This window comes from Carcharhinus amblyrhynchos, chromosome 32, assembly GCF_965287045.1.
Source record: "Carcharhinus amblyrhynchos chromosome 32, sCarAmb.v2.hapA, whole genome shotgun sequence".
Lineage (NCBI taxonomy): Eukaryota > Metazoa > Chordata > Chondrichthyes > Carcharhiniformes > Carcharhinidae > Carcharhinus > Carcharhinus amblyrhynchos.
Genome location: NC_137355.1, coordinates 10,577,451 through 10,589,907, shown reverse-complemented (window position 1 = coordinate 10,589,907; position 12,457 = coordinate 10,577,451). Strand labels below are relative to the sequence as shown.

At 45.8% G+C, this 12,457-nt stretch overlaps 1 protein-coding gene across 2 annotated transcripts in view; it reads left to right on the top strand.

Annotated features, from left to right (window-relative positions):
* Window positions 1-12,457, top strand: part of usp3 (ubiquitin specific peptidase 3) — a 99,819-nt gene that overhangs the window by 25,129 nt on the left and 62,233 nt on the right. For both annotated transcript variants that reach the window (XM_080216190.1, XM_080216189.1), the window contains exon 3: window positions 4,788-4,922. In XM_080216190.1, the coding sequence (XP_080072316.1) occupies window positions 4,788-4,922 (135 nt within the window). The remainder of the gene's footprint in view (window positions 1-4,787; window positions 4,923-12,457) is intronic.

The following is a 12,457-nucleotide window of genomic DNA, read 5'->3' as shown; positions in this document are numbered from 1 at the left end:
ACAGCCCAGAGATGTGCGGGCTAGGTTGATTGGCCATGCTAAATTGCCCCTTAGTGTCAGGAGGGTTAGCAGGGTAAATATGTAGGATTACGGGAATAGGGTCACAGTGCAGACTCAATGGGCCGAATGCCACTGCAGTGTAGGATTCAATGATTCTATTCTGTGATCCACCAGGATCTCATTGAATGCTGGAACAGGCTCGAGAGGCCTAAAAAAAGGCCTATTCCTGTTCCTACCTATAACAATTTCCTCAATACCTTATTTATTGACTGTAATTTGCAAACCTCCTGTGAGTGAAATGAGTGAAACTGGTCATGTTTCTGTTCATTCTCAGGTCTTTGTCACAATGTTATAACAGTATGGTCGTGTTTTTTAATGATTTCAGACTTCATTTGTGAAAATAACGTCTGATTTGATTTATTATTGTCACATATATTAGCATACAGTGAAAAGTGTTGTTTCTTGTGCGCTGTACTGACAAAGTATACTGTACATAGAGAAGGAAAGGAGAGAGTGCAGAATGTAGTGTTACAGTCATAGCTAGGGTGGATTTCACTTTGCGCCCTAATCAAACGTTCTGTTTGGAAAGCACACCGATGCACGTGACAGTAAAATATAAGACCTTAAGATATAGGAGCAGAATTGAGGTACATACATACACACAGCACTCATATACACTGTGAATCAACTGTGTGTGCAGGTTTTAGTGAAATGTAATTTGGCTCATTTAATGTTTCAAATGTGTGAAATTATTTTCCAAAGACTGCGCTCCCTATCAATGGCGCGCCTTGTACCTTTTTGAGTTGGGCAGTGCTTCCTTTCTCTGGCAACCCTTTTTTTGGGTTTTTTTGTGGTGTTGTGGAACAGGATAATTTTCGTGTTAATGTGCTGTTAGATTTTTCTTTCAAAGGAATTAATTCACTTGTGGAAAAGAAATGTAAAGGCGACTGTTTGGAAACCAAACTCGGGCTGGTGAACAGGCCGTGGGTTGACGTGGGTATGTTTAAAAATAACAGCCCTTCTCTCCCTCACCCCCTGTTTGTGGGCCACCTGTGCTTCGTGATGTTGTCCGGCGGGGAGGACAGGGCAGTCTGGTGGTGTGATTTCACCAACATGTGTTCAGCCAGCAGGGGCTGTGATTCCAATAAAATCAGACACTTTTTGCTTTTAACGCTCGTACAAAGCTCAATTCCGCAGATGCTGCTAACCTGGAATAAGGCGACAAACTCTGCTGGTCAGAGAGTATCTGCGGAGAAAGGGGAAAACGATATGTTTTCGTTTCCGATTGCCGACCGATTTATCCTGTGGGCAGTCCTCCCCCCCCCCCCTTCTGTTTCCTCTGCTCTCTGTCCTCTGTCCAATAATTGCATGTAAATAAATCCAATAAATAAAGTCTTGTAGCTTTCCATCCGACAGGCTGGGTAATTTGGGCAAAATTCATCAAAATGAACAGCCAATTTATATTTAAAAAAAACATACCTGGGGGCTGTTAGCTTTCCAGCCGCTAGTCGGGGGATAACTCTCGGTTCTGATTAGCAAGCGAGTGTCCCGCTGTTAAGGTTTGGGTTGTAGCTGTTTTGCTTCTTTTGAAATCCTGCGCATTTTATATATCAGCCTATCTCGCTGCTGCAAATAAAATGCAATTTTTTAAAAATGTTGATCAAGAAAAAGAAATCAACCCATAGTCGGCAGGGTTCGAACCTGCACGGGGAGACCCCAATGGATTTCTAGTCCATCGCCTTAATCTGCTCAGCGAGGCGTGGATTACCTGAAAAGACTCGCATTCCAACCATTATCTTGCAGTTGTGTCTGTCTATGTATGCCGTGTTTCTGAAACCCACCTCTCCACTCACCTGATGAAGGAGCAGCGCTCCAAAAGCTTGTGATTCCAAATAAATCTGTTGGACTTCAACCTGGTGTTGTGAGACTTCTCACTGTGCCCTCTTCAGGGAATTATGGTTCAGCCGTTTTCCTTAGCCGTGATTCTAGATCTGAATCGCTAGAAACTAATTGTTTTGCTTCTTTTTGTTTGGAATGGTGCAACTAAACAGGCTATTTAACCTGGCAGCAACCATGCAATCTCTTGTATGCATGTGGAATTTAACAACAGTCCCTTTATCAAATGTTTCATGTAATTATTCAGAACCGTGCACACATTGGGCACAGCTATAGTTAACTTTGAAAGGAGGCACCATTTCTTTCCTCCCACATCTTTGTCTCCCTCTCCCTTCATTCCTCCTCTGATGCTAATGATTTGTGTAGCAAAGTGTGACGAGTGATTTTGTTCACGTGATCCTGACCAGCGGGTGTTTGCCAATTAATCATTTGTGGTATCTGTAGAAGCATAATAGACTCATAGAATTTCCTACAGTACAGAACATAGAACATCGCAGTACAGTAAGGAGGAGGCCAGGCTTCAATATCAGCGCTGTCTTGGCTGAGATTCATTGGGTAGTGCGAATTGGGGCAGCATAGTGGTTAGCACTGCTGCCTCGCAGCTCCAGGGACCCGGGCCCTGTTCCTGACTTGGGTCACTGTCTGTGCAGAGTCTGCACCTTCTTCCAGTGTTTGCATGGGTTTCCTCCGTGTGCTGCGGTTTCCTCCTACACTCCAAAGATGTGCGGGTTAGGTGGATTGGCTAAAATGCCCTTAGTGTCCTGGAATACATAGGTTAGAGGGATTAGCAGGGTAAATATGTCGAGTTATGGGAAAAGGGCCTGGGTGGGATTGTTGTCAGTGGAGACTCAATGGTCCAAATAGCTTCTTTCTGCACTGTAGGTTTTCTATGGTTCCTGGGAAATTGAGGATTTAAGTTGCAATCGGCTGTATGCTCATTATCAACATCCCTGTTATTTTATTCTCTCTCGCTGTGCGCTGTCTAGTCAAGTCAAGTGCGTGCTACCTTTTAAATGCTTTACGCAGCTGCATGCCATGCAGTATCTTGAATGGGACAACTATGTTGGAACTGCTGCCTGGTTGTGCAGCTTGAAGCAATTATTGAATCGTCAAATGTGGGAACTGGGTGTGTCACATAACGCTACCCACGGAGAAATAGATTTGGAAAAATATCATCTGTGTGCTGTTTAAAAGCAAGTGTTAATTTGGCTCAGCTTCACACGTTGATAAATCTGTGGTGTATAATTTAAAATAATGTAGATTTGCATTGTACTTTTCACATCCTCCCTCAGTTCATCAAAGAGTTATTCACTAGTATGTAACCTGCTCAGGGAAGCGTAACCACTGCTGTGATATTGAAAGTGCAGTGGCTAGTTTTCAGATGGTGACCACAAGCACCAATGAGATGCACAACCAATTGGTCTATTTTGGTGATGGAGGTTGAGGAATAAATCCTGGCCAGACATTTATTTAGTATCACAAGTAAGTTTACATTTTTGATTTGATTTATTATTGTCACATGTATTAACATGCAGTGAAAAGGGATTAGCAGGGTAAATATGTTGAGTTATGGGAATAGGGCCTGGGTGGGATTGTTGTCAGTGGAGACTCAATGGGCCAAATAGCTTTTTTTTTATGCGCAATACAGACAAAATGTACCGTTCATAGAGAAGGAAATGAGAGAAAGTGCAGAATGTAGTGTTACAGTCACAGCTAGGCTGTAGAGAAATATCAAGTCCATTCAAAAGTCTGACGGCAGCAGGGAAGAAGCTGTTCTTGAGTTGATTGGTACATGACCTCAGACTTTTGTATCTTTCTCCCGAAGGAAGAAGGTGGAAGAGAGAATGTCCAGAGTGCGTGGGATCCTTAATTATGCTGGCTGCTTTGCTGAGGCAGTGGGAAGTGTAGACAGAGTTAGTGGATGGGAGACTGGTTTGCGTGTTGGATTGGGCTACATTCGCAACCTTTTGTTATTCCTTGCAGCCTTGGGCAGAGCAGGAGCCATACCAAGCTGTGACACAACCAGAAAGAATGCTTTTTACAGCGCACATGTAAAAGTTGATGAAAGTCGTAGCTGACATGCCAAATTTCCTTAATCTTCTGAGAAAGTAGAGGCGTTGGTGGGCATTTTTACCTATAGAGTTGGCACAGGGGGAATCAAGAAAGGTTATTGGTGATCTGGACACCTAAAAACTTGAAGTTCTCGACCCTTTCTACTTTGTGCCTGTAAATGTAGATATTAACAGTGCAATGAAGCTACTGTGAAAATCCCTTAGTCGCCACACTCCACTTTTGTGGGTTAAAAAAAGGGCAGCATGACAAGTTGGGCGAAGGGCCTGTTTCCATGCTGTGAACCTCTATGGCTCCAATGCCTGTTTGAGTAGACTGAGGGAGAATTTAGCATGGCCAATGCATCTAACCACCACATCTTTCAGACTGTGGGAGTAAACTGGAGCACCCGAAGGAAACCCACACTGACGTGGGGAGAACATGCAGACTCTGCACCGACAGTGACCCAAGCTGGGAATTGAACCCGGGTCCCTGGTGTTGTGAGGCAACAGTGCTAACCACTGTGCCACCATGCCACACCCTCCTCTGTTTCCATGTAACCTGAGAGACAAGGTGGATTGGCCATGCTAAATTGGCCCTTAATTTCAGGAGGGGGCTAGCAGGGTAAATATGTGGGGTTGCAAACTCAAGAGGCCGAATGGCCTCCGTCTGCACTCTATAATTCTCTGAGAGATCAAACAAGGCAGGGAGGTTTGAGGTCTCTTTAGAAAGATGGCGTCTTTGACAGTGCTGTCCAGATAGAGATAAGGTGAGAAGTCGAGACATCAATAAATGGTGACAGTTGAGAGCTGAATCGTCTGAATTTTTTTTTTAATTTGCAGATATGTGAATGGACACGCCAAGAAACACTATGAAGATGCCCAGATTAATTCCAACATTAAAAAGTCAGAAAAGCACGAAAAAGAGAAGTTGCAGCACGCAGTGTGTATGGATTGCAGTAGTTACAGCACTTTCTGGTACGTGAAGGTCAAACAGTGGTGTTAACGCAGGCTTTGCAATAAATTCTTCGAGCTGGAGCTCTCGATGTACACTTTAGCAAACATTCCTTGAAATTGAAGGACCTGTCTCAGCCTGACCTTCAGTGCTGGATAAAATTCGCCTCGAGAAACTGAAGCAAGTGCTTTCAATGCGGGTTTTAGCCGAAATGTTTCAGGCTTTTCAACAGCACAAAAACCATGACATTTTTGTCTCTTTTGAAACCTGCACAGAGGAAAAGAATGAACATGCTTGGATTACATAGCACTACATCATGTTGTAAAGTGTTTCAGACTAAAGGGGGATGGGGGGGTGTTATTTTCTGTAGCAGAGTTGATTGAAAGGAAAATGTTGGCCAGGAGACAGAGAAATCTCAAGCTTAGCCTTTAACAGGAGATCTGATTATTGCCATTCCAGTGGATTTCAGCACAGCTAGTTTGTACGTACACCAAGGTCACACAAACAGCAGAACGGATATATGACCAGATAATCTTTCTGACCGAGGGATGAAAGTCCTGGCTTAGACTGGGGAAGCATTTCTTGCTTCTTTTCTTGGGGTAACATTGCAGAAGGAGGCCATTTGGTCCATTGAGTCTGCACCAGCCACAATCCCACCCAGGCCCTACCCCCATAACCCCAAGATGTGAAAATGCTGGTGTTGGACTGGTGTGGGCACAGTAATAAGTCTCACAACACCAGGTTAAAGTCCAACAGGCTTATTTGGTTGCACAAGTTTTGGGAGTGCCTCATCTTCATCAGGTGAAAGAGTCTTTAACCTGGTGTTGTAAGACCTCTTACTGTGCCTGTAACTCCGTGCATTTACCCTAGCTAGTCTCCCTGACACTGTGGGGCAATTTAGTATGGCCAATCCACCTAAGCTGCATATCTTAGGCCTATGGGAGGAAATCGGAGCGCCCAGAGGAAACCCACCCCGATGCAGGGAAAATGTGCAAACTCTACACACAGACAGTGACCCAAGCTGGGAATCGAACCCAGGCCCTTGGCACCGTGAGGCAGCAGTGCTAACCACTGTGCACCATCTCTCCTGTAAGCAAGACAGCACATCGTCTAATGTATCACAGCGCACGTCCTAGTGTCACAAGTTGGCTTACATTAACACTGCAATGAACCTACTGTGAAAATCCACTAGAGGCCACACTCTGGCGTCTATTCGGGTAGTTACAGCCTAGTGATTCAGGAGAATCCTTTACATTGGCTACGAGTGGAGGAGCGGGGTACATACCCTTTGTCAGGATGGTAATGTCCAAGACACCCACCCCACCTAAGTGTCTTGACACAATGGGCACTCAGCAGTGGCATAAAATGTGGGAATTGGATTAGGGTTTGATTGGGTGGGAGAAGGAGAGGGATCGCAGGGTGGCACAGTGGTTAGCACTGCTGCCTCATAGCGCCAGGGACCTGGGTTTGATTCCCAGCTTGGGTCACTGTCTGTGTGGAGTTTGCATGTTCTCCCAGTGCCTGTGTGGGTTTCCTCCGGGTGCCCCAGTTTCTTCCCACAGTCCAAAGATGCGTGTGTTAGGTTGGTTGGCCATGCTGAATTGACCCTTAATGTCAGGGGGGATTAGCAGGGTAAATACGGGGATAAGGCCTGGGTGGGAATGTTGTCTGTGTAGGTTTGATGGGCAGAATGGACTCCTTCTGCACCATGATTCTATGATAACACGTTATAATTATTTAAGCAGAAACAATGGCTTCTCCAAATATGGTTAATGCAACATTGTGTTACAATTGCTCAATGTTACTATTCCAAAAACTAATTTTCAATTTGCCTGAAAAGAGTAGCATCTTTCTCGAGGACAGACCAGATATATTCCCAAAATCTATCCTGGCCAAACGTTTGCAGAGTAACAGGGCAGCCAAATATAAAATTCTTAATATTTAAAAAAAAATCATAGAATCCTTACAGTGCAGGAGGAGGCCATTCAGCCCATCGAGTGCACCGACTAGAATCCCACCCAGCCCCTATCCTTGCAACCGCACATATTTACCCTGCTAATCTCCCTGACAGTAAGGGGCAATTTAGCATGGCCAATGCGCCTAACCTGTGTGGGAGGGAACCGGAGCACCCGGAGGAGACCCACGCAGACATGGGGAGAATGTGCGACTGTCCGCACAGAATCATAGAATCCAACAGCGCAGAAGGAGGCCATTCGGCCCATCGAGCCTGCACCGACCACAATCCCACCCAGGCCCTATCCCATAACCCCACGTATTTACCTTAGCCAGTCCCACCTGACACTAAGGGGCAATTTAGCATAGCCAATCCACCTAACCCACACAGCTTTGCTCTGTGGGAGGAAACTGGAGTGCCTGGAGAAAATCCACGCAGACACAGGGAGAACCTGCAAACTCCGCACAGACACTGACCCAATCCGGGAATCAAACCCGGATCCCTGGTGCTGTGAAGCTGCGGTGCTAACCACTGTGCCACCGTGCTGCCCCTTCCAACTTCTGGAAACAAAACTACAAACAGTGGTAGCCTTTTCATGATGGTGGTGATAAAACAGTCAAATGTCAGCTTTAGATCTGTGGTGTTACCCTTGGTTCACCAAGCATCAGCTAATATCTCCAGGTACTCCCACTCACACAGTGATAATCGGTATCCAAATACTCTAACTGTTCCAGAGCTCTTGCTAAATCTTCATGTCAGTTTAAACTATTGAACTCCTTTGTGATCTGCACCTTTTACCCGGTCCTCAGGCAATTTCTCTCAGGGCTTTTGGGTGTGTTTCTGCAGTGAGAAACCTGTCTTCCTTCAGCTGAGTGCAGTGCAGCACACTCTAAGGTGAGGGCAGCTTGTCCATTTTAATATTCTCCCCACGTCTGATTAATCTCCTGGGTTTACACCTGCCCCAGTAACAAAGGTGTTCTGCAGTATTCATGACAGGCTAGGGGAAGACTGAATGATGGTACAATTACGGCATTGTAAGCTTCCTGTTGCTGCTAACTCAATGACATGATTCAGCACATGTAGTGAAGCTACCTTTGTGAGATTTGGCCTTGCAGATGCTGCATGTCTCTAGCTTGGGCTGCATACAGAATTGCAAAGAGGTTCAGTAGTCCTGCCGGGACGTGTAGCATTGCTCTCTTTTCCAGAGCTGGGATTTGACACAGCTATGTATTCCTGTTTGTGATAGTTTAAAAATAAAGCTTCCAAATTTCTCTCAATCCCTGCAGGAGGCCATTTCGCCTATTGAGTCCACACTGACTCTCTGACAGTGCATCTTACCTTGCCCTATCCCTGTAAATATCTTCACACTCGCTGCGAGCAGGACTCGAACCTGCGTAGGAAACCCACATCGGATTTCACATCCAACAATGCCTTAACCATTTAGCCTCGCAGCTGCGACCTTGTCTGCTATACTTGTAAGCCATGGCTAAACCACCCAACCTACACATCTTGGGACACTAAGGGGCAATATAGCATGGTCATTCCACCTAACCTACACATCTTTGGGTTGTGGAAGGAAACCGGAGCACCTGGAGGAAACTCACATGGACGTGGGGAGACCCTGCAAACTCCACACAGGTAGCAACCCAAGGCCAGAATTGAACCTGGTTCCCTGGTGCTGTGAAGCAGTAGTGCTATTCAGTTTAAAATTTATTTATTAGTGTCACAAGTAGGCTTACATTAACACTGTCATGAAGTTACTACAAAAATCCCCTAGTTGCCACGCTCCAGAGCTTGTTCGGGTACACGGAGCGAGAATTTAGCATTGCCAGTGCAACGAACCAGCACATCTTTCGGACTGTGAGAGGAAACCGGAGCACCCGGAGGAAACCTACACAGACACAGGGAGAGTGTGCAAATGCCACACAGACAGTGACCCAAGCTGGGAATCGAACCCAGGGCCCTGGCGCTGTGAGGCAGCAGTGCTAACCGCTGTGCTACTGTGCTGCCCCATCTCATCTCTCATCTAAGCAAAACAGGACGTCACCTAATGTAGCACTCCTTTGGTACTATCTTATCTCACTATCTCTGAAACTTCCTCTGACCCTGTAATTTCCCCATCCCAATGTTCTGTTGCTCTCTGACTCTTGACCTCTTGATGTGGAGATGCCGGTGTTGGACTGGGGTAGACACAATAAGGAGTCTCACAACACCAGGTTAAAGTCCAACATGTTTATGTGGTAGCAAACGCCACTAGCTTTCGGGGCTTTGCCCGATGTATCACCTGACGAAAGGGCAAAATCCCGAAAGCTAGTGGCGTTTGCTACCAAATAAACCTGTTGGACTTTAACCTGGTGTTGTGAGACTTCTTACTGTCTTGACCTCTTATGCACGCCCTCCTCCTGACACCCCAATTTCCTTAAGTTTAAAGTTTTAGTGTCACAAGTAAAGAACAACACAGCACGGGAAACAGGCCCTTCGGCCCAACGAGCCCGTGCCGCCATTTTAACATTGAGTGCCCTCCTCTATCCATGACCTTTGTCTACACCTATTGGGGAACATTGAGGGAAGACTAATTTAGGGACAATTTGTTACACCAATCAGCCTAAGAGCACGTTTTTGCGATGTGGGAGGAAACCGGAGCACCTGGAGAAAACCCACGCAATTACGGGGAGAATGTGCAAACTCCTGCAGACACCGGCCCAAATCCATGTATCTGCACAGCAAACAGTGATAGTAACTGAGCTGTCAAGTAGGCTTACATTAACACTGCAGTGAAGTTACTGTAAAAATCCTCTAGTCACCACACTTCAGCATCTGTTCGGGTACATTGGCTGTGCTAAGTTCTCCCTCAATGCACCTAACCGTCACATCTTTCAGACAGTGGGAGGAAACCCAGGCAGACATGGGGAGAACATACAGACTTTGCACAGATAGTGATCCAAGCCGGGAATCGAACCCGGCTTCCTGGTGCTGAGAGGCAGCAGTGCTAATCACCATGCCACCGTGCTGCATTTGTTAAATAGGAATGCAGACACTTCTGTGTCCTGTCATCATCTGCTGGCTGTTTTGGGGAATTTTGGCACCCTGGTCCTGTTCAGTACAGCAAGAAGCAGTCAGAAAATAATGTCCCAGGGAGCACAGCGTTCATTACTTTCAAATCTCTATTATCAGTAATCTTTACTTCTGCAATTTAACATTGCACAAGAAAAGGGGAGGAAGTGTGGATAAAGTCCTGACATTGTAATTTTGATTGTGCTTCTGAATCACTTCATTAAAAGTATTGAGAAATTGAAAATCTATTCTCTTCAATGTATTAGATATTTTACTGTGCAGGGTGAGGCATCAGCTGTGGAAAAATGAGGTGTTAACAAGGATTAATATTCATGTAAATGTATTTGGAGTATCATAGAATCACTACAGTGCAGAATGAGGCCATTCGGCCCATCGTGTCTGCACCGACAACAATCCCACACATGCTCTATCCCTGTAGCCCCACATATTTACCCCGCTAATCCCTCGAACCTATCCTCCTAAAGGGCAATTTAGCACGGCCAATGCGCCTAACCTGCACATCTTTGGACTGTGGGAGGAAACTGGAGCACCCGGAGGAAACTCACACGGGGGAGAGACACAGCGACAGACTGCATGTGCAAACTCCACACAGACAATGACCTAAACCGGGAATCAAACCTGCGTCCCTGACACTGTGAGGCAGCAGTGCTAGCCACTGCGTCTCCATGCTGCCAAGTATTGGTATTTCTGCATTACATAACCATTATTGCGGCTCCGAGGAGCTAACACTGCCATTAGGCACAGCTCCAGGTTGGTTGTGTTTCTCCCGAATGTTCTAATTAGTCAGCGCTGCCACTTTTCATTTGAGTCGATAGACAAGTCGCTGAGTGAACTGTGAGCAGAGGTGGAACCTGACCCATAGTGTAAACTAAACTTTGAGCTGCTGCTTATGAATTTAATTAACTTGAAAGGCAGCCAGTTTAAAATTATAAAATCAGTTTCTCCAATTTATCATGCATCTGGGATTGCAGATTCCTCCTTGAGAACCACACATGTTACACAAGAAATATGTAGTTTGTTTTTGAATTAAATACTTAGGAAACCTCAGTCACGCATCATTACACATCTTTTCCTTGATGCTGCAAGTAACCTTGCTGCTTTGTCACGTGTTTCCTGTTTGAAAATGCCTTTGGCAAATCTTTGCATTAAGAAACATAGAAGATAGGAGCGGGAGGCCATTCGGTCCTCCTCCACCATTCATCACGATCGTGGCTGATCGTCCAACTCAATAGCCTAATCCTGCTTTCTCCCCATAACCTTTGATCCCGTTTGCCCCAAGTGCTACATCCAGCCACCTCTTGAATACATTCAGTGTTTTCGCATCAACTACTTCCTGTGGGAATGAATTCCACAGGCTCACCGGGTGAAGAAATGTCTCCCCATCTCCGTCCTAATGGTCTACCCCGAATCCTCAGACTGTGACCCCTGGTGCTGGACACCCCCACCATCCGGAACATCCTCCCTGCATCTACTCTGTCTAGTCCTGTTAGAATTTTATAAGCCCCCAACCTCATTGGTCTGAACTCCAGGGAAAAAAACCCTAACCTAGTCAATCTCTCCTCGTACATCAGTCCTGCCACGCCCGAACATAACTACAGGCAACGTAACTTGTCTTTTCTGCTATATACAATTACTGCTAGATATTTAGAATTTTCACCAATAAAGCAACAACTTAAAATGAAAGATTATTCGTCACTTGAATTATATCTAAAAGTTGTGCATTTCTTTCTGTGATCTTGCCTCTTCGAATACTTCAGCCCTGCAGTTACAGCACTGCATTTTGCACTTACTTTACAGCTAATTTTTTTTTAATTAATCTCGGAAACTTGTGTCAAGTATTCTTGCTGCTGTTGGGGAAGGGTTTCTGAGTGCGGTCTTCTGGCATGATACTTCCCTTTTGACCGTCTACCCTCTTCTACATTTAATCATCCTTCATTGCGCAAGGGTGTGCTAACTTTGGAGACCATTTCGGCCGCTTAGTCATTCTGAATTGGTATGATTGGGGGAAGGGATCATACAATCATAGAATCCCTACAGTGCAGTAGGAGGCTATTCGGCCCATCGAGTCTGCACCGACAACAATTCCACACAGGACCTATCCCTATAACCCCGCTAATCCGTCTATCCTAAGCATCCAGGGGCACAAATGGGCAGTTTAGCATAGGCAATTTACCATGACCAATCAACCTAACCCTCACACCCACAGAGCATACCGTTCATAGAGAAGGAAAAGGAGAGAGTGCAGAATGTACTGTTACTGTTATTAAGCCTACACTGACAACTATCCCACCCTGACCCTATCCCTGTAACACCACGTATTTACCTTGCTAATCACCCTGACACTGAGGGGCAATTTAGCACGGCCAGTCCACCTAACCCGCGCTTCTTTGGACTGTGGGAGGAAACCGGAGGAAACCCACGCAGACTCGGGGAGAACGTGCAGACTCCACACAGACAGTGACCCAAGCTGGGAATGGAACCCGGGTCCCCTGGTGCCGTGAGGCAGCAGTGCTAACCACTGTGCCACCG